Raw genomic sequence first — 25,685 nt, forward strand, 5'->3', positions numbered from 1 at the left:
ACCATTGGTTCCAGCATTCCAACTGGTGCATCGAAATTATTTGTAATTTTCAATGGACTCGTTCAAGTTGGGTTTGGTGAATGTATCGGCCGCTTGGTATGATACAGCCTCGGCCTTTCAATCCCCCAACGGTGTCCCATTAGTCAACCTCAGGAGGGTAAGCGTCACGAAAATAAGCACTAGCATGGTAAGCACCACTACTGCTGTTGAGCTTTACTGGAAACTTAGCAAATTCCCAAGTTGAATTTGACACTTGGCAAATAATTCAAAGTGAGACAAAAATAACATTTAATCACAGTTCAGGAGTCTTCCTTAACAATTTTAGTAGATGGATCCTGGAGATGCAGTTCGAGTTGGAGATACTCTCGCCCTTCTTGATGGCTCATGAGAGTGAAGCTATTGGTAGATACAATCACCGTGATTGATATCACCGAGACAGACCTGTATCATGTCTGGGTTCGCGTTAAGTACTAGGTTCTTGGTCATCACCCAGGCAGGCCCACTGTCTGTATTGACTAACAACCTTGAGCCAGGCAATTTAGTGCCAACGATCAAGACTGGCCTTGGGAACACAGAGGCGGCATTCAACTTGCTGCAGGAGATATACTTCCGCTGTTGCACGATCTGACTGGGCTGCGCGGTCGTTGTCATATTCAACGGTCGAACGAGTTGGACTTCCCAATCTGAACGGGAATGAACGCAGGCTCTTCGTATATAATCCGGAGACGCAGTGGATGCAGGCAGTCTTGATATCTGCTCAGAGAAATATACCAGAAATATGCCAGGTCTGAAGAGAGTGACCAGAAAGTTTACTGAGATACACAGTGGCCACTACAAGAAGAAATCAAAAGCTTCCAAGGTTTGATATCAATGTTCTTCGTACAAAATACTCACTCTCCCCTTGCTGAGGTCCACAGTCAAGAATTAAAAGCAATTCAGGGCACCACAAATCAAGCAACGTAGCAATTCTGCAATCCAGCGTCTTCTTCTCCTGGCACCATTATTGATCATCTGCCGCTGTCGCTCTTTCTGGGAATGAGGGGATCCGTGCAATGATGGCGGCGTTGGAATACTCCTCCGCGCCTCTTCACCCAAAGACTGATGTTACGTACGAACCGCCGGGCGGCACCTGCTTTCACGCTGTGCTTGACAAAACAACATGGGTCTTGATCCTCATGAATCTGCATGAGACCGAGGCAATTTTTGAGGGTCACATCGCGCGCTTCATTGGTATTATCCCTGAAAGTTTCATTACTCACATGTGATTGCTGCCATTTGTTATATTCGTCCACGGTGACATCAAGCAGCCTATATATGATGGTTGATTTAGCAAAGCCGGCCTTAACAGGCAAGGCATCGTTAGCAGGAGTAGGTACCGGTGGTTGAGGTGCTTTAGTAGGGAGGACACTGATATTAATCGGAGGACACATTGAACGGATTGCGGAATTATCCGGGATTTCGTGTCGCTGGTCCTTCTTGGCATACAACTGCTTGTGAAGGCTATTGGGTAAATCGCCATAGGTCTCGATGGCTCCTTCTTGCTCTATGTATTTGACGAGGGCCTTCAAACGGTGTGTTTTCAATCGGTTGAGTTTTTTGCCCTCTAGGTCTTGCCAGCAGTATTGTCCTTCATGGCGATATGAAGGCCCGGGACATCACATAGCACGGTATATCTCGTGTCAGACGGAATATTGGCCGGAGACCTACTCGGCGTCCATAGGTAGGCCCGCGCTAGTAGCTGCTTCTCCGCTGCTCTCTAATTAATGCCATGCCTTCGAAGCGCTTGGTAAGATCTCGTTAGGTACGGTTATTCACAGATAACACTAGGGCCGTATCCTAAAATGAACTAGGCGGGGGAGTCAGGACTTGCTCCGTATCTTTTACAACGACTCGATTGTTCTATTTAAAATTCCACTCGATCTGGTAATAAATACAGTCTGAAGCTTGTTCATTCTATGCACTTCTACCTTCACCTTTAACCGCAAGATGGAAGCCCAGTTTCTCGGACGGATGTGATTGCAAGGAAGGTAAAATTTTACTAAGTACGTCCTTTGCATTGATAGAAGGGCATATTACTGATAAAGTCCATTCGCGGTACATATAACCGAGAGTGGGGCATACGAGCGAGTCCGTTTTCAGAGATCAGGTAGTTCAGGCCGGTATGTGTCATCATTATCGTTTAAAAGGGTGTAAGTCGTCGCCGAAAAGCACAAGATGCCACTAAAGAGTCTAGTAACATAGTTATGTGTTAGCTTTCACTGGGGTTTATCAGGGAGCGTACAGTAAAGAGAGCTATGGCTAACAGGTAAGCAAGACAAGGTATATCACACTTTGTAATTTTTGGTACTGAGTAAGCTCCTAGAATGTCATTTAGACATAGGAGTGGGAAAGGAAAGTGACACCTCGCTATAATCTCGTGGCCCTTCCAGGCTCTGGAGTTTGACTCGTGTGCATTACTACGGAAAATTAAATTTCCCTTGGGTCGCCAAGGAAGTGCGAGGCATGAATACATTTTTCTTAAAGTAAATTTACGGGAATGATTTGATATAGCAATGTTCATATCCCGGGCCTAGTCCCGATATAGACTAATGAGTTTTGCCATTGGGGTTGGAGAATCAACCGAATAGTGTACGTGGTCGCGTCAATTTCGGGACGTACTGTACCATGAATATTCGAAGTGTCTGCCCCTCAGTTCAGGCCACAGTTGACTAGCGGTCATCTGGGAACATATGAAGGGCTGTGGCTCTCGATCGGATAGGCTGGTAGCGGCGATCAAACGCACCGATTCAACACCCCTTGCACTAGACCCAATTCACTGCATAACTCTTTTAAATCTTCTCCCACCGACAATCAAGTCCCTGTGTAGACAGCCAGACGGATCACGCGAGGCCATGTGGATTGTTCAAGAGATACTCTGCATGAACCCAATAGGATGCCGTACAACTTCCCGAAGAATGCTACCCAGGCACAGGGATGCCAATCTCTCTCAAAATCCTGGATTCCATCGGCCAACACTGATCCTGGTTTTTCTGGATGTATTTCTGATCAGAAATTTTCTGTATTGGCAGAAATTGATTTGTCGAGTCGCTTAGGACCTAGGACCGTCTGATCGCCCGCGCAACTCGAATCCCGCATCCCCCTTGCAGGCGATGCGATACATCCAACGGCACGATTTGCCAGTTAGGAAGGTCCCCAGCGAGATTGTGCGTTGATTCGCGCGCAGATAAGATTTGAAACTCACATTGAGCGTCCGATCACTCACGAAAGCGGTAACTGACAGATTTGGCGCAGGAGTCACGGCGCCGTCAAACAGTCTATTGCCAATAGCCGCATTCTAGCTTAACCAAGACTATGTAACAACCTGCTTTGCCCACCACTAATCATTGAGAAATAATCAAAAAGGGCCGCTTCGATCGAAAGGCTCCTGGATGCGTCATTTTTGCTACTCGATGTATTGCCCAAATCGGCTCATGCACGTGGAGGCCATATGGTTGTTGACCCTCGCTTCAGGCATTCCTAAGGTTGCGGGTCGGGGTCGCCTCTTAGATGGGTCAGTTCGCTTGCTCTCCTTTTTCTATTCTGCTCCGAAGAGTTTTCTCTTTGGCTTGTCGCTCGTTTAGTCCTACATTCCTTTATGTCGCTCCTTTATGACTTTTTCTAACTACTGGCCGACTTGAACCAACGCGATGACTGTATCAGGGCGGAAAGCATCCCATGAGGGGGTCACACCGCTGAAGACGAAAGGCGAAATTGACGAAGTGCGACTGGAAGCTGCTTTGGGGCATAAGCAAGAATTAAAAAGGAACTTTGGACTGTGGAGTTTGACGAGTCTAGGTATTGTGATCGCAAAGTACGTCGTGTCTTGCCTTGGTGGGGTAGCCCTATAGACTAATGTCTTCTAGCTCATGGGCATCAACAGGAGGTACTATCGTTGCAGCTCTCCAAAATGGAGGGCCTATGGCCGTCATCTACGGCCTCATCCTAGTCAGCATCTTCTACACAGCAATCTCCGCGTCACTCGCGGAACTAGCCTCCTCCATGCCCTCTGCCGGCGGTGTATACTACTGGTCCTCAGTTCTGAGTCGCAACAGCGGTCGCAAGGCTGGATTCTTCACGGGATATCTTAACGCATGTGCATGGCTTCTATCTTGCTCGTCAATGAGCTCGATGCTAGGAAATGAGGCGGTGGCCATGTATTTGCTGAAAAACACGGAGACGAAATGGCACACTTGGCATGTCTTTATCGTTTTCCAGATCGTCAATTGGGCGTGCTGCGCGATTGTGTGTTTTGGAAACAGATTGATCCCGTTGATTAATCGTGCTGCCCTAACGCTTTCTATGTGTGGCCTGGTCGCCACGGTCATCGTTCTCGCTGTGATGCCGAAAAAGCATGCAAGCAACTCTCAAGTATGGCTCGAGTATCACAATAATACGGGCGGATGGTCAGATGGGGTATGCTTCATGACTGGCCTCTTGAATGCCGCATTTGCCGTTGGAGTTCCTGACTGTATCAGCCATTTATCAGAAGAAGGTATACTCAACATCCTCATTCCCTATGTACATATCGTGAACTAACAATCCAACAGTCCCAAAACCGGAAACTAAAGTTCCACAAGGGATAATGCTCCAAATGCTCACATCATTCACAACCTCCTTCGTCTACCTAATCGCCCTCTTCTACTCAATCAACGACCTCGACGCCGTCTACAACAGCAACATCGGCTTCTTCCCCACGGCCGAGATATATCGACAGGCAACAGGCTCAAACGCAGGTGCGATCGGCCTGATAGCAGTCTTATTCCTCGCCACCTTCCCAACACTCATCGGAACATTCGTAACAGGTGGTCGAATGTGGTGGTGCCTTGCCCGAGATAACGCGACGCCCTTTTCGAGCTACTTTGCTCAAGTCCATCCTACATTGCACACGCCTGTCCGCGCGACTGTTGCTATGAGTGCAATAGTAACATGTCTGGGATGTATCTATATCGGCAGTACAACGGCATTCCAGGCACTTATCTCGTCGTTCATTGTTCTGAGCTCGCTTTCCTACTTCGGTGCTATTTTCCCGCATGTTCTTTCTAGTCGTCGAAACATGGTTCCAGGGCCTTTCTATATGGGCCAGCGACTCGGCATGGCTGTTAACCTGATTGCTTTAACGTATATTGTGGTTACGGTGGTGTTTTTCTGCTTCCCGCTGGTTCTACCTGCGACTGCGCAAAATATGAACTATACCAGTGTCATCATTGTTGGATTGATGTTTTTGGTTGCGATGTGGTGGATCCTTCGGGCACGCCGCGAGTATCAGGGACCCCAATATAGCTTCGAGGCTGCGGAGAGATTGAGTGCCTTTCAGAGTGGGAAGGAGGGCCGGAGGTCATTTATTGATCTGGCGGGCTCAACATCTACACCTACGTTGGAAGATCATGGGTACGGGAAACGGTGAAATGAGGCACAAACAAAGATTCACTAGCGATGTTTGGGCGTATACTGTCTGTTAAAATTTCCTTGTGTGTTCTTTTTTTTATTTTTTATTTATTGTTTGATACCTTGTTCGTGATGTGTAAATTGTCGAGAATGATACGAAGAACATACTGCTTAGTCGTACTAGCCATTGATCATACAAGTGACGATTCCAATGAGGATGATTAAACGAATATTGGTTTCTCTTCATTTTGAACGGTTCGGAAGCATCTTGAGGTCATCAAATATTATGCATAGAGAGATCAAGCCGGGATGGAAGTCAAAGCTCACGACTTTACAGCCGGGACTTGATGCTCTGGCCACCCTCCCAGGAGTCACCAGCCTCCAAGGTCTGCCAAGCAGACACAGAGCCGGCCTCAACACAAATCATGTTCTTGTACGCATCATCGGGGCTGAAGTCGGCCATACCCTTGGCCTTCTCGATCCACGGGTTCCAGACCACTACATCGGTCAGCGCCTCCCGTGTGACTGAGAACAAAGTCTTGTCATCGGAAGAGGCAACAACGATCGGCTTCTCGGGGTTAAGGTCTTGGTAAACGCGATCGACCTCTTCAGCAATAGGCAGGGCATTAGAGGACTCGGTGTGGGTGGACGCGTTGCGGACCTTATCGACGTAGGTCTTGGACTCAAGGTTCTTGACACGAATTTCAGAGATGTCCTGCTCAAGTTAGATGCTGCCAATGCCAGAAAAACCAAAGGGAGTCTTACTGCAACTCGCAAGTAGGTGTGCATCAGGACCTGGAAGTCAAAGTTCTTCTTGCTCTCATTTGTAACATTCAGAGAGGTCGCCAATCCGTCCTTCGAAAGGGTGACACTGTAGACGAGTCCGAACTCGTAAGGCCAAGCCTCCTTAAAGTCCTCACTCAGCATGTTATGGTTGAGACCGAAATCCAGCTTAACAGCGAGATCACCCTGTCCAGAGTCCGAGGAAGACTTGCCCAGGAACTCCCAGGTGGAGTTGCGCGCGAATCCATGTTGGGGCAGGGTTGAGGTAGCGTGGTTCTGCGGGGGTGGACCGAAGACCTGTAGAGCGCAAGCATGAGGTTAGCTTCTGAAGCTAGTTATCTGAGGAATTTGAGACGTAAACATACCGGGAACACGAGCGGAATACCACCACGAATAGGCTTAGAGCCGTCCAGAAGAGCCTTCTCACTCAGGAACAGCTGTTCCTCTCCGTTGGCCTTCCACGAGGTGACCGTGGCGCCGTACAGGTAGACAGTGACGGACTCGCCGGAAGGCAAACTGGCTTCGATGGTGGCATCCTTGATCGAGACAGTAGGCTGGGGGACAGATCCACCCACGCCGATGGCGGACGGTTTCTTAGAGCGATCCATGTTGATGTGCAAAGGTGAAAGAGTTGAAGCTACGTGATGGCGGGGGATCGGAGCTTTGCCCCACTGAATTACTGCCGCCAACTCAACTTGTTCCACTATTCCACTTATTTTACTCCTGCATCTTCGAAACATCTTCGAAACATCTTCCCATTTTAAAATTATTTACTCTTCTAACCATGCTGCAGGAGTGCAGACGTGTTGCCTTTTAGACTAACCTCCTCAATCCGACGTATGTCGACTTCTGTCAATCGCCAGCCTAACGCTCGCATGTTCTGTTCCGCTTGCTCCGCGTCGCGTACTCCGACCATGGGTACGACCCCCTTGTTGATGGAGTAATTGAGCGCAACTGCTGGGACAGGCACCCGTCGCTCTTCAGCGATGCTCTTCAAAACTTCGATCGTAGGCTCGAGCATATGCATTGGGTAGCTACTGAAGCGTCTGGTGCGCGCAGGTTCCTCAAATCGCGAGTATTTACCCGTGAGTCGACCCTCGCCGAGCGATGCGAAGCCCTGGAAACAGATGCCGCGCTTACGGCACTCACGTATCATTCCGCTGGTTTCCGGAAGGCGGCGAATAACCGAGTACTCGCACTGGCAAACGGACAACGGAATGCCAGTCTTGGCCAGCTCATCAGCCATTGCAATCATTTCTCGCGTGTCGTAGTTGGCCACGCCCACTGCTCGAGTCATTCCGGACTCAACGCAATCCGCAAGACCCGTTGCGACCGAGGAGATCAGGCCGGCGTGAATGGGCCCCTGCACCAGGTAGATGTCGACATAGTCGAGACCGAGGCGCTTGAGTGACCCATTGAGCTTGGATTTGGGGCCGCGCGGCTGAAGGAGCAGGTTGCTCAGGTTTCCAACCAAGTGCCACTTTGTCTGCACTACGAACGAGTCGCGCGGCATGCCCTGGAACAGCGTACCGCAGATCCGCTCACTTTCACCGTCACCATACGACTGTGACGTGTCCACGAAAGTCAGGCCGACTTCTTTCAGTTTGGTCCATGCTTGATGGATCTTAGGAAGGTCAGTGGTCGGATTGTAACCAAATGTGGCCTTATCGCCCCACGCCCATGTGCCAATACTCATGTACGGGATAAGCACGTTCTTGCCACCGTGACCATGCAAAGCAATGCGGCTCTGTGGATCTGGTATTATTTCTTCTGGTAGGACATGTGCCGGATCACTGGCACTAGGGTCCACGGGCTTGGGGTGCGGTGATTGTATGCCCTCCGTTGCGGACATGCCGCAGGCCAAGCCGACCTGCATCATATATTGGGTTCCGGGGGTCGCCATGATGGTATTATGACTTTATCAGGTTCAATTAATCGAGGTCTAGATTGGCAGTTGAAATATTTTGAAAAAGGAATGTAAGGTAGGTCGAGGAAGGTTGGCGCCTGTGGCTTTATCTACTTCTAGTACCTAGGTGGCGGGTGTCCTGCGTCAGTCGCCATCGTCAGAACACGGGTTTGCACGTTACATCTTGAATGATACGGACTCCTTTGTCTTTGATTGGATCCGGTTCGAAGACCTAGAAGCTCAATGTCTTGCCTCCGATGGATGTTGTGGCAACTCCATATGGAGAGGTGGGCGTGAAAGACGGTCTAGCGCCATGCAGTGGCCAATTTAGGTGTCTGCCGTGGATCGATGTACTCATAATCTCACTAGCTGCGATCTTACACTCCATGTTCCAGTACTCAAGTAAAATAGAGGCTTGTAGACAGATTCCTATATCACGGATAATGGATGTTCCGAACTCATTCTGAAGGACCCACACGAAAGACATCTGAGTTGGTTGTGTCCTACATCGCCAGCGGACAAACTATGGCGTAACACTCAGCATCCTTGGAGATGAATCCTTTCACTTTCCTCACCCAATCTCGGGCAAACGCAGCCTGGCACCCAGTTGGCCTTGCTTCCGCGCTGCCTGACTTGGACCTCGATAAAGACGCATATCGAATTGCGCCGAGGTGCAAGGCTTTTACCATTCCGAAAAATGAAGGCGATTCAGAGGACAGCCCCCCGGTAGAAGCAGATATTGATACGCCGGGGGATTTAAAGGATCAAGTTCTCGTGTTCAAATACAAGGGCAAAATTCATGCCGTTGATCATGTACGTGAACTCGGAGATGAAGACACTGAAATAAGCTGAACCTCTATAGCAATGCCCTCATTCGGCATTCCCGCTTTCTCAGGGCAATATCTTTGACATTGAAGATTTCGGAATCACATTGAGTAGTGGAATTTCATGTCCGAAGCACGACTGGTCGTTCGATCTGCACACTGGGCGAGGAGATCGCGGAAGCTACACGCTCAAGTTGTGGGAAGTACAACTGCGCGACTCGCCACCATTAGATGAATCCAACAAGGACGATAAGGAAGTTTGGGTCCGGCGCAAGCAAAGAATCGGTTAGCGTTCAAGTTCTATGCAAATTAAATCCATCATTCATCGCTTTTGCAACCCTTCATGCCAAGCATTACATCTTTGAGATAAATAGAGATCATCGGCAGGGGACGAACATTCATAAGTTCCTGTATATGAACGTCTTTGTTCACGATAAGAAAACATGGAGGAATATAATCATCTATGGATGGGCCCCTTAGTTTCGTCCTTGAAACGCCTTCATGCTTCGGCATTGCGTCCAGAAATTCTTGTTCTAGCCTCATCATACTACCAATCCTCCTTATGACCATTTTCGGGAATAGTCGAATCTATAGGTAGAAAAAACCTTTTACTACCAAAAGCATCTTGGCACGAGTTCGAGAATCAAGATGAATAAACGGCCCGGAGCCTCGGCCCCTGGCGTCCCAACGACCCACCGGCCACACGAGCAGTCCCAACGAACCTGTCGTCCAGTACCGCGGTTTTCTACTACTCCGGACAAACTGCCTTATCGGGTTATAGCCGCACAGTGCAAGTTGATATTTAAAGATCAGCTAAAAATCTTCTCACCTCGTGCAAACTCCACACAATAGTTAGCACAATGCCGACAAAACCGGTGCCATTCTCAGGGTTCACCGCGCTATCCGAGCGCGTTTACCTACGCGACGGCCATGAATCAGCCAAAAAGGCACCCCCTAATGACCCAACCACAATCATAATCTTCGGCTGGGGCGATGGCATGCCGAAACACGTCTCGAAATACACGGATGGATTCCATGAACTCTTCCCTTCCGCTAGAATTCTAGTCGTTCTATCGGGTACGCTCCAAGCGTCGAATCAACCCCTGGAAGCGCGTATCGAGGCTGTCATGCCCGTTATCGATACTGTTTTCCCTACGCCTACAGGCGATGGCCTGGAAGATGAGCGGATCCTTTTGCACGCGATGTCAAATACAGGCGGCATCTTCTGCGCTGCTGCTGTTGTCGCTTATCAGCGCCGGCACGGCGCGGATAAGATGTTACCGCATAAGCTTCTCGTCTGCGACTCCACGCCTGGAAGTTTAGATTTCGCTTCTCAGGTCGGTCGCTGGTCAAGGGCGATGGCGGTCGGAACATCGAAGTTCTTCCCGTGGCCATTCATTATCACGCAGGGTCTATGGTATGCGTTCTTGTGGGCGAATTTTGCCTGGGAATACATGCGCGGCTCGGAGCCGTCTGGTGTGTGGGCGAATCGGGTGATGAATGATACGACGATTACGACGCTTGATTCGAGCAGGTTGTATTTGTATTCGAAGGAAGATGAGATTATTGGGTGGAGGGATTTGGAGGAGAATGTTGCGCAGGTTAAGACTGTCGGGTATCAGTTTGAGACACAGATGTTTGAGGGTTCGCCACATGTTGGGCATATGCGCCTGCACCCGGAGCAATATTGGAATAGGATTCTTGGGTGTTGGAAAGAGGCGCAGGCGAAGCATTGATTTGGGCAGTACTGGATGAGGTATATCAAAGGCGTTGGTACAGTGAATCATTTAGACTCTGATAATAGGTAGAATAATGCTTAGATAGACTTTTCGGCTCCATAAATGGCACAGTGGTTTACTTGAAAGAGTTAATAGTGGGTCTAACTGAAACTTCTCTGGAACGCGTAATACTACAGAAAGCAGAAATGACTCGGAACGAGCACTACAATGGAAGGAAGAAAATAAAGGGTATGAAAGCCAGTACATTTGCAAAGTCGCTGTTGGTTTTATGGATATAAGGTACATGTAGGGGAATAAGGACAATCCAACAGCAAAATCAACATCCAAAGCAAAAAATATCATGTAAACGCCATTCGCTATGCACTGTACCGGTGTGATGCTTCATGTGCCTCGATACGAATGTTGAAAAGCAAGTCGTCGACCTCGCGGAGAGCATCGGGTCCCAAAGCCGCCGATTTCATGTCACCCAGGAGCTTCTTCAGTGACTCAGCGATGCCCTCTTCGGCGGTGTCGGGCTGGGGGAGTTGTGGTGTAGTGTGGTATTCGGCATTATCGATGTTCGCCACTTCTTCGATCACCACGCTGAGTCTCTGGTGATGAGACATGTCAATTTCCATGTTCATTTTCGCATCAATGGACGAGCCCATGTCTGTCATTTGAGAGTCGGTGGCCTCCTCGGTCGAGACAATCGGGAGGCTGTCGGGAACCACGTCCTGATCATCTTGTTGATCTTCAAGTAATTTGCTTTGACGTCTAGACAATCGTGTTTTGCGTGAGCGCGTGTCTGGAGCTGACCTGACTTGAGTGGAACTCTCTTCGGTACTGTCCCGGGTGGATTGATCTTCGAGTTGAACGAGTTTGCGTGATCGCTTCGATGGGGGTCGCGGAGTTTCTTCATCTTCATTATGCTCCTGCGTCGATTCAGAGACTTCAGTTGTGGTTTCGTCATTCCGTTGAGAGCCACGGGTAGAACGGCGCAGCGTCGGAGATGATAATTTGTTTGAGGTATCCAGTTCGTCCATGTCACCGGCATCGACTTCCTTGGTCGATGACAGTCTAGTTGATCGACGCCGATCCTTTGCAGTGGGCGTACGAGATTCGTGATCATCCCGCTTCCTCTTCTTTGTGGAGACTGGTGAACGCGGTTGTTCTTCACGCTGAATTTCGTCAATATTCTCACGCAAGTCCACGGCGAGTTCCAAGTCTTGTTCAAGCTGAGAGGCGATTTGCGTTTCCACGTCCTCGCTAGAGGAATCGATAGAATAATCCGGAGCTGTAGCTGGCGCTGGAGCTGGGATGAGAAGGTCATTAGTATCGACCTGTTCCGTTTGTTGGTTCTCCTCATTCGTCGGCTTCGCTGAATTCCGCCTCCTTCTTTTCTTCTTGGACGCAGATTTGGACTTATTATCTTGCACGGAAGGAGAATCGGTGTCTTTGGCGGGTGTTTCGATTGGTGCGATGGAGCTCGTGTTCTGGTCATTGAACGCGCCATGGCCCAAAGCAGACCGCGTACGACGGCTCGGTGGCCTTTCATCCGATTGAACAGCTGCGTTGTTTTCCTTGGGGTCTTCAGGCACATTGTCCTGAGCGGGTTCTGCGGCGTACTGTTTGTCTGGATTCGATGGGGCAGGGCTGTTCATATCGGTTTGCTGCTCGGCTGCACGACGAAGCATCGCTTCTTTGGCTTTTGCAGACCTCCGCCGTTCATTTTTCTTGCGCCTTAAGCTTTTGTTTGGACTAGGACTGCGGGAATCTAGCCCTGGCGGCGAGGACGGGGGATCTGTCGCATCGATCGTGATATTTTGATGTTTCAAAACAGGAATATCAGAGTTCATGGCCGGAGTCGGATCCCGAGTTGCAGGAGTTGGCGAAGAGCCGACGAACCCCTCCTCGTTCTCTGCAGGAGCAAGAGTTGGTGTCAATGGAATTTCAGAGCTTTTATGCAAGATCTGCAGCCTGCGCACGTAGACTGGCGTATCGTAGCCAGGTCTTTCAGAAGTGTTGACGGGAGAAGAGGACCCGATGTTTGCAACCCCGTGAAAGAAATCTCGTCGGTTGGTTGGAAAATGAGCTCTTAAAATGTCGTCGGTGATCTGCTCTTCTCTGAGGTCGGGTTGCACATCAGGCAACTGGGGTTCAGCCGACTCTGCACTTTCACCAGCATTGGCCGGCTTTCTTTCAAGGGAGGGAGAGATGATTGAGCCATGCGATGAGTCTACACGCGATTCTGGCAGATCAGGGCTGGTAGGAATATAACCGGGGCTGTTCGTACTCAAGGCCTGCGGTTCCCAGGAGTCAAGAGAAGAATCGACGAGGATGGGCCGAGTTGAATCCACTTTGTCAACATGGTCTTCCATGATAAAGTTAGAGGCGATAAGTCGAGATTTGCTTCGGCGTGCCCTATCTTTCATTGGAGTTGAATCACCGAATGCTTTGCGAGCGGTCTCCGACTGTTCCCAGAAGCCAATGAAACCAAGGGCTCTTGACATTTGAGTAGACTCCAGCCCATCGCAGATGAGACGCTCAAACTTCTTGTAATTCAAAGTGTCGTCAATGCAGGTGTCCAGCACATTAAGAATGGCATCTGACAGTGATCGATACTACCAGTCAATTAGCCTCTATCAAAATTAATCCACCGTAGATGGAAACTCACCGCATTCTTAATTTGGCTATCTACGCCACCCGAGACATCAAACTTGTGTTCTTCATCTTTCATCCATGCTGCAAGAGTGGGCTGCAACATGAGGAGAAGATTGGAGCGGAACTGTTTTGTGCCAGAGCCGAGAAAGATAGAAAACGCTGTCAAGAAGTCATCCAGACCATCAGTCTTCAGGGAACCAAGAAGTCTGTATGCCAACCGCAGAGTTGATGCGATCGCCTCGATCAGCTGTGCGGGAATCAATGATGAGCTTTCCTGGTGAGTAACAGTATTCTCGATTCCCAGTCCAGTCTCTTGTGTGAAGAAAATCGAAGAGGCATGGTTGAGTAGTGATGTTAGGTGCCGATAAGAGCTTTCGGTGGGAACACATAGAAGACCTTCGGCGAGGGGCACAACGATCAGATTGACTCGATCACCCTTCTCTGTTTCCACTACATGCAGGAATGCACCTAGTAGATTTGACCACTCTTGGGAGGAATCCGTAAACTGCAAGCCATACAATAGAGTCTTTGTAATGTTGTCATAATCCCGTGAAACAGAACCATCACGTTCGCGGGCAGATTCAACTGGGAATGACCGCACGGTATCTGCAGCCGCTCGGGCACTGGATTTCCAAACCTCTTCATGAGACAACGACGGATGAGAAGAAAGTGGGGATTTTTCTGTACTGAGATTTGCACATTGCTGTAAAAGTTCGAGGCGGGACCCGCGTGAGATCCTGCCATTGCATGACGCGCCAATGGTCTCATCAACCAGCCGTCTATAGGAAAGAGTGGGTGCTGTTTTCACGGTGGTGGTCCTGATTATTCGCAAAAGATGAAGAATGGGACTATCCATCTCGGTGCCTGCGCCGGACAGGTGATGTGTCGGGGTACTACCAGCCTCGGACATCCCATCCAAAGTTTTCAGTAACAGCTTTTCGGTAAATGGAATTCCGCCAAGTGACAAGATGATCGTTTTGGAGAGGAATCTGAATCTTTCAAAAAAGATATCCGTAGATTTATCGCCAACCGCGTTCAAAGAGGGGGGTCCGGCAATCCACAGACGATGAAGTAGGCCAAGAGCACTTGCAACAGCCTGCATAGACTCGCCCGATGGTGTGATTTCTTTGCTAGAGGCAAGAGACAGAGCACTGCCAAGGCAATTCCAGGCCGAGGCAATATTTGAACGCTCGAGGGAGTCATCATCCCAGACTGATGACTTGAACAAGGATTCAAAGACCTTCAGAACCACAGATATTCTCGAACGTACCCATTTTGGGTCAACGGAAGGTATTTCGTCCACCTCAATCTTGTTGTTGTCGTTGATCCGATTCTCACTCCAAACTTTGGCTTGTTGGGTCCACAAGATGTTTCCCAACACACGGGAAGCGCTGTCGCTGAGAGCCGGCAATGTTGAAAACGTACATGTAGATGGCATGGCAACATACTCCTCCCAGATCATATCAAGGTATCGATGGGAGGAAGACGGACGGAAAGTATAATACAGCAGGTTATAATAGCTAGCCAAGGCAAGTTGTGTGGGTGGCGAAGCAGACTTATCCGACTTCTTTTTCTCAAATTGCGAGAGAACAGGCCTACCCAGCATCTTCAGCAGGGCCAGACCGGTGGATTCATCGGGGCTGACGGCATACACGAATCGATTCCAGCTGACAATAGCGTGTGCCTTTATGACAGGCTCGCTGCAATTGAAGCACTTTTGAAGAACAAGAACCCATTCCTTGAAGTACTCCCATTGGTCCAATCTCCACTTCTTACTCCGAAGCAGAAGGACGATAACGCTCCAGACCTGTGGAACATGAACCCCGCTATCAACGGAGCCCATCATCCTTGACATGCGTTCGTGGACCTCGGCGGCCATTTTCCTGTCACTCCCAATCGGTCGGTCAAAAAGATCGCGGATGCTCTTGGAAACACCGGGGCTTGGTCCTGCAGCCATAGAGATCTGAAAACCGAGTGCGACGGCTTTAGCGCGGGTCTCCTTCACCTGATTCAGCAGGCCATGGACCAATTGCTCGACCCAGAGTGTAGAATGGGAGACGAACGTTCCCTTGGCTTGAGTGAGAAGGCGCTGATAAATACTCAATCGGTGCAGCGCAATCGCTTTTCCGGCGATGCGCTGGTTCTCATCTTGTAAAACAGTGAGAATGCGAGTGATTCGAGTACTAGACATGACTTTGGAACCGAAGTTTTGAGTGGCCAATATTGACATGTAATGTGTCAAGACGGACTTGGGCGCTTTGCCTTCCTGGAGACCAGTGATTGCATGCTCCACGAGGAAAACCCTAAAATCCTCCGAGAGCTGCGCCGAGATTTCTTTGTGCCACACAAAGGCATTGCAGAGCTTCAAAGCCTGGATGGCGAGATTTGTGTCCAGTGGCGCGGGATCCACAAGATTTCGACTGACATCACGCTGGATAAAGTCTGTAATCAGGCTTAATTTTTCAGCAATGTCTCTTCCCGCTGGTAATCCATCATATGTACGCAAAGCTCCAAAGAATTGCATGTACGCGTCAAGGCGAGAGGTTATGGACTCTCCAGCCAACTGCTGGATGACCGATTCGAGGAGCATGGCAAGCGATTCGGTGGTAAAGGTATCGACATTGGGAGACCACACAGGAATCGGAGAACTGGTCTCTTTGAGGATGGATTTAAACGGCCGGTTGTCAACTGAGAGAGGACTCTTAACGTTGGGGCTGTCCTTCGATTTGGACTTTTTGAGGAACCGCGGCGACTGAATTGTGGTGGTGATGTGGGGCCATGGCGAGAAAGTCACACGTTTGGATCCGCGACTTGATGGAGGAGCCCTGGAATCTGGTTGGGATGACTGCCCGGGGGTTTGAGCGACTGGCGACTTTCGGTCTTCAAGGCGAGAGCCTGGCCTTGGGGGTGTGGGCGGCCGAGCAGGGACGGGGAGAATCTCGACCATGGTTTAAAGCAAGTAGCGAATGAAAGAAATTAACATTGCTGGATAGGAAGCAGATCGAAGCCCTCCCATGAACGACCGGAGTTGATGGAAGCCAGGGCCGGTTGAAAACTAGGTTCGGACGCGCCGCGCATCGCGTAAAGTGGCCGTGTTCGGCCTCAGGCACAGATTACGCGCTATCCAGGTGTCGAGGCCACTATCCGTCGCGCGACTGACTCCTCTTTAGACTGATCAATTTTTACCCAGCAATAGGGAATGCTTGAAGCTTCCGGCGGAAGAATGAATCTTTTTATCCTGTTTTTTTAATACTAGTTACTTTCACTTTATCTTGTGGCGTTATTGTCTCCCGCCTACGGTATGTGGCGCCCAGATATATACTTCATCACCATGGAATTGACCGATCCAATGTGTATTTGCAGAGTACACCTGGTACTAGGTTTGGGTAGATATATATGTAACCACACTACAATTACTTGAGACCCTCACACACTTCTACTCAAAAAAAAAAAAAATCAGTTTCAGCCGGAGACTTTCGATCTCATTATCAACTCTTCAATTATTCCATCGCATCTGGATGCATCACCGCCTGCCTAACTGGGATACACACTTCATTCGCCATCATTTTTGAGCTGTTCTGAGCTTTGTTCTTTGCCTTGAAGTCAAATATTCGAACATTGAACTATATCCTAATTTAGCGCACAACCTTTAAAACCGAAAGTCTCCGAAGTTCACCTGACACCGGAGCAGCGGATGATGCAGAAAGGCCCGAGGAGCTTAAGTGGGGTCTCCCTTTACGAGATTTTGGATCGCAACCCCTTCCCCGCGTTCTCGCTTTGAACCCCTCGACTACTCGCAGCCTGTATCCTTTTGCTGTGAAAGTTTTGCGGTTCTGCTTGACTCTGCATTGCCAGCGTCTCCTGTTGATAGTCCGCCGGTTGGCCGGAAATCCTCGAGTACCTTGATTCTTGCCGACCCGATCTGTGCAAATCACCATGGAGCTTCTCCAACTACAGGGTCCAGGTAGGTGTTGACAAATCGAAGTCTACGCGATCAAATTCAGTTTTGAGGCAAGCTAATTCATTGCAATTTATAGCAAAGCTACAGCAGGTTACAAAGTTGCTCGACTCCCTCAAAAAAGATGTGCAGGAGAAGCAGCTCACATCGGCCCGTAAGTCTGGAGGTCCCAGGAACATGGAACGAAAGATTTTACTTACATAACCTCTCTCTACCAGAAAGAGTTCAGACACTTCTTCAGTTGCGCCAGCACGGCACGAACCCCACCGACGCGGGACCGATCTACTGCAACGATGTACGAGGAATACAAAGGTCTCATTCGGACCAAGCTCTGACATTATCGACAGGGAATCGGGATACTAGCACGCTATGGCGTCGAAGGAGAGTCGGTAGATGTGCGCCGCGCCGCCTTGCGCTGCGTGGCTAATGCGCTCCTCCTCGACTCGAAGATGCGACAGGTCTTCGTGAACACAGGGCTTGCGGGCAGACTGGCGGAAAGACTGAAGGTGTGATTGAACGTGGCATGAGTCACTTGGCAGGTACTGACGAGTCCATGCAGGTTGACAATTCAGAAGACGAAATGGTCACAAGCCGAATTCTGTTTCTGTCAACATACGACAGCAACCTCGATTTCGAAGTCTTGATCAAGAAGCATGCCCTTGGTGATAACGTCAACTACGTGAGTTGAACTGTTTTCTCGGTTATCCTGGTATATACTGATCCGTACTCAGCAACTCGCTCGCCACGCAAAGCAATTCCCAAAGTCGGGCAGACAGCCTCTGTCACAAATGGACGAATTGGCCCTGATAGACACCTTGAAACTGATCTTTAACGTTTCGAAGATCTACCCAGACCTCGCAGTCACATTTTCACCCTCGATACCACACGTTTTAAAGATCATCAGCCGCATGGATATCCCCTCAAAGCCTCTGGAAGGCCTGGTCAGTTACTTGATTAACTCCTTATCGGTTCTTGACCTGGAAGAGAAGAAGAGCAAGGTGTTTGAGAGTAGCCCTCTTTTCCCGAAGTTCAACCAGAACTGCAATGTGGATAAGTTGATCAACATCCTTGACCAAGCGGTGTCAGTATACAGCCCAGAAGAGCTAGAAGAGAAGGCCGTACCGTTGTTACACTCCCTCATCGTCGTCCATGAAGTTGCACCCGATGGGCCGCGCAAATATATGCAGTGGCTTCTGCTGCCAGAGGACAGCGACCGCAACTTGCCCATTGGACAGTCCGACACACTATCATCACGACTATTGAAGCTCTCTACCAGCCCCTACCCGAACCTTAAGACTGGTATCTCCGAGCTCATGTTTGTGCTTTCTGGAAAAGATGCCGAAAACCTCACAAAGAGGATCGGTTATGGCTTCGCTGCGGGATTCTTGGCGTCTCGTGGTATGGAGATCCCACAGAGTGCCGGCGAGGCATATGCCGAGAATGGAGGTGACGCAACGGTCAATCCTATTACCGGCCAGCGCTGGGCGTCAGAACCAAAGGACGACGGCCCACCAATGACTATGGAAGAGAAAGAGAGAGAAGCAGAGAGACTATTTGTCCTGTTTGAAAGGTCAGTTTGCGTACTACGAAAAGATATTGTCAGTCAGCTGCTAATTATAATTACAGGGCGAAAGCAAATGGTCTTCTGTCCGTGGAGAATCCTGTAACCCAGGCTCTCCACGAAGGAAGATTCGAGGAACTATCTGATGATGCTGACAGTGATTAATGTTTGGAACTTTCTCAAAGTATACGTATGTGGTTAAAAGCATGCAAGGCGGTTCAGTTGCCGACAAAGATTTGCATGATAGAATTACCATGAAACATGACTTTGTAAATACACTTCCGTTGAGGATTTTCCAATAATCCAGCGGTTTTACATACAACCCCCAGACAAGACCCTTTTCAATGGTCATCTCGAACGAGGCAAGGTACCGGTCCATACAGACGTGGTCGCCCCCAAACGTTGCGAAGTGGAAGGCAATGACTCCAAATTTCGGTTTTGAAGGAAGGAAGTATGGATTGCGTGAAGTTACAGCCAGAGAAATCAACTGCCGTGTACATCCCCTGCAAGACTTGTGCGGGCATGAGTCCATAACGTAGACTTGATCATGATTCGCAAGGAAAAAGATACAATGTCCAGACGTAGGGGCTCAATTTTACCTGTTGTGCTCCACAATGGCAGAGATCTATACGCAGAGGAGGGTAGAATAGGCAGAGCAGGTATTGAAAAGAGCACAGAGAGAGATGGAGGGGCCGAAAGAAAGATCATGGACAGAAAAGTGAAACTTCGAGAGAAATATAGAGAAAGAGCCAAGAAGAGAGTAATGTGCTCAGAGATAGAGATGCGTCCGCAAAAACAACGAGGAGAGATAAAAGAAAAGCAGAACAACAATCTGAGAGAGATTTGTGATTCACTGAGAATTCTGATCCAATAAAGCGCCAGAGTTCTCTAGATGTCTAAATTCATGTAACTAGCTTATAGCCATAACCGTACCTCCCTTCAAATGTTCTTTGCTTCCAAAAAACTTCAATGTTTGGTGAGAGTCCATATACTCTCACCGCCGTTTGAATGACGTCGTGTGAGGTGGCAGAATTATGCTCCGCCCGCCGAAAAAATGTTCGCGGGGCACAGCGCTTTCCTCCCCACTTGACTCAACTCCATTGAGAATACCACCTTTCCCTTGTGTTTGTTTGAAGAGTGAACGCTTTCTCAAATTTGTCAAAATGTCGAAGCCTTTTGATCCGGAGCAGGCCGAGAACCTGGAGGATGTAAGTTGCAAACGTTGCCCCGCTAGCCGAAGAACAGTGAATCGCTGACTAGCCCAATAGATGGAAAAGCAGTTCGCAGTGAAAGGTTGGTATCCAAGCCAAACCCGGGCACCGCTCACATATACGCCAGAGAGCCCCTCGCCATGACTCCCCTGCGCGCCAAGCAGTACTGACTTGCTTTCCCCACAGCTGTCGAGCACCTCATGACATACTGGTCCATTCTCGAGAAGGTCAAGGGCTCCCAGCTGCGCCTGACCAAGATGGACGACGCGATCTATGTGCACTTCATGACGGAGTTCCCCGACTTCAACCCCGCCTCCACTATTATCGAAGACGACATGAAGAGCAAGGCCGGTAAGGAGAGGTGGCGCAACTTCGTCAACCAGTACGAGGAGACGATCGAGGACTACAACTTCGGCACCATCATCCGCGCCCGCGCCGATGAGGAGTACGAACAACACAACACAATTTTCGGTGCGTGGGACTCGAAGCGATGTGATTCGAGAGGAGTCACATGAGGACTGACAGGAACAACAGGTGTGCGTATGCAGTTCTACGCTGTTGAGATCGCTCGGTAAGTTCCCTCATATCAATGTACATCGCGCCATGAGAGACTGATCTGGGTTTACAGCAACCGTGCCGGTCTGAACGACTGGATCTACGAGAAGGCCCAGAAGGCCAGCTCCTGAAATCGAAACTTCTCGTTTTCCACCTTGCTTGATGGTAGTCTGGCTCGGCTCCACTCAGGCTGTGACGCCGACGGCATGTAACTTATACAGCCATGAAACAGTGGGGGGCCAGCGTGACGGATGATAACCATGACATAGACAAGTCATTTGGAGTTTGATAGAATCTTCGAGACCCAAAGGGGATCGGCCATGAGGGTTGACAATGTCAATATACCCGGGAATAAAATTTAAATTTCCTGCACATTTCCAGCACCTTCACTTGTTTATTGTCCTCGGTGAAGTCGCACCTTCCTTCAAGATCGATACAGTATTTCCCAGAAATCGGTGTCACCACCTCCATCCACTCTTTGATTGTTTCTTGAACCCTAATGCCAAGTCCCACTAGACCCTATGTAGAGATACCCCGGAATCTGAATATTCCTGATCGTGGCACAATACAGTCTTCGTCTGAATTAATAGGCCTGCCAGGTACATGTCCGAGAGGCATTACGTGGATGAATTCTATTGGTTTCACTTGAAGGTGCGGGCCTTCTGAGGGGCAGTACGCGGATACTTCTTGCGGGCTCACTTCAGGTGCGGCCGTGTCACAGAGGCCAGGCGAAGTCGAAGCACAGAGAGCTTTAACCCCGAGGCACAACCAGCATAGGCTTTTATGAGTGGAAGCTCAAGACGAAGAAAATAAAACAAACAGGCAGTAGATCGTCTAGCCCAATACTCTTGAAGTGGGGCGCGTCTTGCACGAACCCCCATCCCCCACTATCTTTCCAAAGGTTGGAAGGATATTACCCCAAACTTGTGGCATTGAATCACTTCGTCTCATCAAATATCCCCAGGGTTGGGTCACCATCCCTTTCTCGAATTATCTGTTCCAAGCTGATACATAAATCGCAAGCATGGTCGCTCAAGTAGCAAATGGTGTGGCTGAAGAGGTAAGATCTGACCTTGCTCAGCTTTGGCATGCAGCGGTGGAAGAGTACGAGGAGGCGACCGGGCAAAGCCTTCGAATGGGAAGCTTTAAAAATATGGACGATGTCATGAAGGGCACTGAAGGCATTTACATGAAATTTAAAGACTTTCGTGACGACACGTCCAAGGTGGCCAAAGTGCAGAGCGCGTTGAAGAATAATATGTGGTTGATACAGAATATTATCCACATCTTACAAAACCTTGGAAATGCTGCATCGGTATACCTTGACATATCCAAACGAGAAAGCGATATAGTACAGTATGCTGATAATTTACAGGCCTTTCCGCCGGCTATGCCAGCTAGCTTGATCTTTACGGCCTTTGGACAAGTCATGCAGGTATGAGACTGTAAAAGATACGATGAGACTTGGGACATTCTAATTGCCGAATATAGTCCTTCGCCGACGCGTCTGCTGATTACGATAAAATTATGGGATTTCTCGATTTTACGTATCGCTTTTTTGATAGGCTCTCTATGATTGACCAGAAAATGCCAAATATACCTCCGTTTCAACGTTGCGTCACACGTGTCTTCTCAAGCATCCTGACGATTTGCTCTGTTGCACAAAGATATGCCGCGGAAAAACGAATCAGTGAGCTCTCTAGCGCCCATACCTATAGAGGGCCTTTCTAAACATTATTCACCAGAGAAATGGTTCGAGAATCTAATGAAGGGATCCGATGGAGAACTGGTCGCAGCCAGTGCACAGATGGAGGAGGCCGTGAATGAGTTGAGTCAAGCTGTCGGCCTGGCTACGCTTAGGACCGTTGATGCCGTGCGTGAGGTTCTTCAAAGCATGATTGGAAACGGCGAGTTCCTTGTCTCAAACGCCACTCTCATAGACGAACGAACAGCGGCGATACAATGTAACACGGCCACTATCATCGATCAGAACCAAAACCTTGCATCCAATCAGAAAATGATGACGGACATGCAGCAAGAGACGCTACTAAAAATGGGAGAGTATTTTAGACAGGTCCAAATTACCCCAAAACGACTAGAGTTACCACCGGAGCCTATATCCACAATGCCGTTTAACCGTGATCCAGAATTTATTGATCGTGGAACACTCCTTGAGGAAATCAATGAGAGGCTGTCTAATTTGTCTTCTGACCCAAAATACCCAAATTCGAGATCAAGAATAGCTTTGGTTGGTCTTGGTGGCGTTGGGTGAGTTGCAGAATCTAAATTCTTCGTGGAGTTGCCTACTGACTATCCAAAAAGAAAGTCCCAGCTAGCCATTGAATGTTCTTACCGAATCCGCGAACAATCACCTGAGACATGGGTTTTTTGGGTCTATGCAAGTAATACAGCGCGCTTCGAGCAAAGCTACCGGGAGATTGCCAGCCGAGCTAAAATCACTGGCCGTGACGATCCACAGGCCAGTATATTCAAGCTCGTCTGTGACTGGCTTCAAGATGCAAAAAACAAAAATTGGGTTTTGATTCTTGATAACGTTGACGACAATGAGATTCTACATGCACCTATACCGATCAAACCGGAACAACAGGCGGATAATGGGAATGGCACTTTTAAGCAGCCACTCTCAGCCTTTATCCCTCAGTGCCAGCATGGCTTGATCATCATGACAACTCGAAGCAGGAGTGTGGCATCAAGAATGGTTGATGACAGCGACATCATCACTGTCAACCCGATGGATGAGTCACAAGCATCGGCTCTCATGGAGAAGAAGCTCGGAATGCATGCAAACAGAGAGGATATCTTGAAGCTCACAGAAGCACTTGAGTTTCTGCCTCTAGCGATCGTGCAAGCGGCAGCGTACATAAAGTGTCGAGCGCCCCGATGTTCCATACCTCAGTATCTTGAAAATCTCCAAGGAAACGACCATAAAACGGCAAGGCTTCTGAATCACGAGGCGGGCCACCGTCGACGGGACTGGGAAGCAAAGAATTCTATCCTGATCACTTGGCAACTATCGTTCGATTATATCCGGAAAACGAGACCGTCGGCGGCAGATCTTCTTTCCCTCATGAGCTTTTTTGATCGGCAGGGAATTCCGGAAGATTTACTCCATGATGCAAAGATCCAAAGAGATTTTAGTGATAGCGACGATGAGGATATCACTGATTGTGATTCTGATGACGGGTTTGAAGATGATATTATGACCTTGAGAGATTACTCGTTTATCTCTACGAGCCAGGATGCCAAGACCTTTGAAATGCACAGACTGGTGCAGCTTTCCACGCGGACGTGGCTTGAGACCTCTGGACAGATTGAGCGCTGGAGGGAGCAGTTCATCAAAACACTTTACCGCGAATTTCCTTCTGCCGAATATGAGAACTGGGGAAAATGCCAATTGCTTTTCTCACACGTCAAGTCGGCGATGTTACAACGACCCAATTCAGAGGAGTCCCTACAAGAATGGATTTCGCTTCTCAACGAGGGAGTATCATATGCGCTAAATAGAGGAAATGTGATTGACACAGAGTCTATGGCAGTAAAAGCGATGAAAGCCTGTAAAAGGATTTTTGGCGCGGAGCATCCTGACACTCTCACGAGCATGGGCAACCTAGCGGCAACGTTCTGGAAACTGGGCCGATTTACGGAAGCTGAGACGCTAGGGGAACAGGTGCTAGGCTCTCGCAAAAGGGTTTTTGGCGATGACCATCCTGATACTCTCACAAGCATGAGCAACCTAGCGTCAACACTATCGAATTTGGGCCGATTTCCAGAAGCTGAGGCGCTACACGTACAGGTGGTAGAGGCTCACAAGAGGATGCTTGGCGAGGACCATCCTGACACTCTTAAGGGTATGGGCAACCTAGCGTTTGCATTCTCGAGCCTAGGCCGATTTCGTGAAGCTGAGGTGCTGCTGGTACAGGTGGTGGAAGCTTATAGAAAGGTTCTTGGCGAGGAGCCCCCTGACACCCTAAACACTATGAATAACCTAGCGTTTACATTCTCGAGCCTGGGCCGATTTCCAGAAGCTGAGGCACTGCAGATACAGGTGCTGGAGACTCGAAGGAGGGTGCTTGGCGAGGAGCATCCTAACACCCTGAACACTATGAACAACATAGCGGTTACATTCTCGAGCCTGGGCCGATTTCCAGAAGCTGAGGCGCTAGAGGTACAGGTGGTGGAGATTCGCAAGAGGGTGCTTGGCGAGGACCATCCTGACACTCTCACGAGCATAGGCAACCTAGCGTCAATATTAAAGGATCTAGGCCGATTACAGGAAGCAGAGACGCTGCAGGTACAGGTGCTAGAGACTCATAAGAGGGTGCTTGGCGTGGAGCATCCTGACACTCTCACGAGCATGGGCAACCTAGCGCCAATATTCCGGGGGCTAGGCCGACTGCTGGAGGCTGAGGCGCTAGAGGTACAGGTGGTGGACTCTCGCAAAAGGGTGCTTGGCGAGGACCACCCTCACACTCTTCTAGGCATGGGCAACCTAGCGTCAACATTGTCGAAATTGGGCCGATTACAGGAAGCTCAGGCGCTACACGTACAGGTGGAGGAGGCTCGCAAGAGGGTGCTTAGCGAGGACCATCCTGATGCACTGAATAGCATGGCCGATCTTGCTCTCACTGAAAACTCTTAAGCTCGATATGCCGATGCTCTGGATCTGCTGAGAGACTGCTTGGCTAAGAGGAGGCAAGCCTCGGGGCTTCTTCATCATGACTTGTTGTCTAGCGCTAAAAAAGTGCGGGAATGTGAAATCGGGGGACAGTAGCAAACGGTATGAAGCCGACGTGCATTTCAACAACTCATGAACGTGGCGCCGAATAGACTTTTGTCCACACGCATTCTCTTCAGCATCTAGCTGGGGGATCTTGGATTTGCCTTCTTCTCTCCTTTCCCTCCAGCGGGTGGGGAAAATTCGCTCTTCAGCAACCTTCGAAAGGGCTTGAAGATAGTTCAAGGTATCCGTTTGTCGTTTCCATTGAAGCACATAATTTCTAGCTTTAAAGTATAGGTCGGAATAAAGTGTGAAAAGGTACAGTAATATTCGAAATCAGATTTAC

General features: G+C 49.2%; 10 protein-coding genes across 10 annotated transcripts; 7 read left to right on the forward strand and 3 right to left on the reverse strand.

Annotated features, from left to right (window-relative positions):
- Nucleotides 1-1,055: 1,055 nt before the first annotated feature.
- N7443_005971 (uncharacterized protein) lies at nt 1,056-1,265 on the forward strand (the record flags this gene model as incomplete). The annotated part of the gene is made up of 1 exon (XM_056886027.1): nt 1,056-1,265. The coding sequence occupies one exon, from the start codon at nt 1,056-1,058 to the stop codon at nt 1,263-1,265; it is 210 nt and encodes a 69-aa protein (XP_056741475.1).
- Nucleotides 1,266-3,686: 2,421 nt separating this feature from the next.
- Nucleotides 3,687-5,443, forward strand: N7443_005972 (putative choline transport protein; the record flags this gene model as incomplete). The annotated part of the gene is made up of 3 exons (XM_056886028.1): nt 3,687-3,850; nt 3,903-4,531; nt 4,587-5,443. 3 exons carry the CDS (start codon nt 3,687-3,689, stop codon nt 5,441-5,443), a joined length of 1,650 nt encoding a protein of 549 aa, XP_056741476.1.
- A 312-nt stretch (nt 5,444-5,755) lies between these two features.
- Nucleotides 5,756-6,815, reverse strand: N7443_005973 (D-hexose-6-phosphate mutarotase; the record flags this gene model as incomplete). The annotated part of the gene is made up of 3 exons (XM_056886029.1): nt 5,756-6,139; nt 6,190-6,504; nt 6,573-6,815. 3 exons carry the CDS (start codon nt 6,813-6,815, stop codon nt 5,756-5,758), a joined length of 942 nt encoding a protein of 313 aa, XP_056741477.1.
- Nucleotides 6,816-6,985: 170 nt separating this feature from the next.
- N7443_005974 (uncharacterized protein) lies at nt 6,986-8,110 on the reverse strand (the record flags this gene model as incomplete). The annotated part of the gene is made up of 1 exon (XM_056886030.1): nt 6,986-8,110. The coding sequence occupies one exon, from the start codon at nt 8,108-8,110 to the stop codon at nt 6,986-6,988; it is 1,125 nt and encodes a 374-aa protein (XP_056741478.1).
- A 555-nt stretch (nt 8,111-8,665) lies between these two features.
- On the forward strand, nt 8,666-9,227 carry N7443_005975 (uncharacterized protein; the record flags this gene model as incomplete). The annotated part of the gene is made up of 2 exons (XM_056886031.1): nt 8,666-8,926; nt 8,976-9,227. 2 exons carry the CDS (start codon nt 8,666-8,668, stop codon nt 9,225-9,227), a joined length of 513 nt encoding a protein of 170 aa, XP_056741479.1.
- Nucleotides 9,228-9,797: 570 nt separating this feature from the next.
- N7443_005976 (TMEM53 family protein) lies at nt 9,798-10,673 on the forward strand (the record flags this gene model as incomplete). Its single annotated transcript, XM_056886032.1, has 1 exon — nt 9,798-10,673. One exon carries the CDS (start codon nt 9,798-9,800, stop codon nt 10,671-10,673), a length of 876 nt encoding a protein of 291 aa, XP_056741480.1.
- Nucleotides 10,674-11,032: 359 nt separating this feature from the next.
- On the reverse strand, nt 11,033-16,263 carry N7443_005977 (uncharacterized protein; the record flags this gene model as incomplete). The annotated part of the gene is made up of 2 exons (XM_056886033.1): nt 11,033-13,276; nt 13,330-16,263. The coding sequence occupies 2 exons, from the start codon at nt 16,261-16,263 to the stop codon at nt 11,033-11,035; spliced, it is 5,178 nt and encodes a 1,725-aa protein (XP_056741481.1).
- A 989-nt stretch (nt 16,264-17,252) lies between these two features.
- Nucleotides 17,253-19,000, forward strand: N7443_005978 (synembryn; the record flags this gene model as incomplete). The annotated part of the gene is made up of 7 exons (XM_056886034.1): nt 17,253-17,280; nt 17,354-17,428; nt 17,493-17,569; nt 17,622-17,780; nt 17,834-17,953; nt 18,006-18,844; nt 18,901-19,000. The coding sequence occupies 7 exons, from the start codon at nt 17,253-17,255 to the stop codon at nt 18,998-19,000; spliced, it is 1,398 nt and encodes a 465-aa protein (XP_056741482.1).
- A 998-nt stretch (nt 19,001-19,998) lies between these two features.
- N7443_005979 (polysaccharide biosynthesis domain-containing protein) lies at nt 19,999-20,732 on the forward strand (the record flags this gene model as incomplete). Its single annotated transcript, XM_056886035.1, has 5 exons — nt 19,999-20,043; nt 20,104-20,128; nt 20,233-20,517; nt 20,581-20,617; nt 20,675-20,732. The coding sequence occupies 5 exons, from the start codon at nt 19,999-20,001 to the stop codon at nt 20,730-20,732; spliced, it is 450 nt and encodes a 149-aa protein (XP_056741483.1).
- An 893-nt stretch (nt 20,733-21,625) lies between these two features.
- On the forward strand, nt 21,626-25,261 carry N7443_005980 (uncharacterized protein; the record flags this gene model as incomplete). Its single annotated transcript, XM_056886036.1, has 5 exons — nt 21,626-21,916; nt 21,977-22,036; nt 22,093-22,291; nt 22,347-22,869; nt 22,924-25,261. 5 exons carry the CDS (start codon nt 21,626-21,628, stop codon nt 25,259-25,261), a joined length of 3,411 nt encoding a protein of 1,136 aa, XP_056741484.1.
- Nucleotides 25,262-25,685: the final 424 nt, after the last annotated feature.

The sequence above is a fragment of the Penicillium atrosanguineum genome (assembly GCF_028827265.1).
Source record: "Penicillium atrosanguineum strain IBT 20685 chromosome Unknown utg000004l_segment0_segment0, whole genome shotgun sequence".
Lineage (NCBI taxonomy): Eukaryota > Fungi > Ascomycota > Eurotiomycetes > Eurotiales > Aspergillaceae > Penicillium > Penicillium atrosanguineum.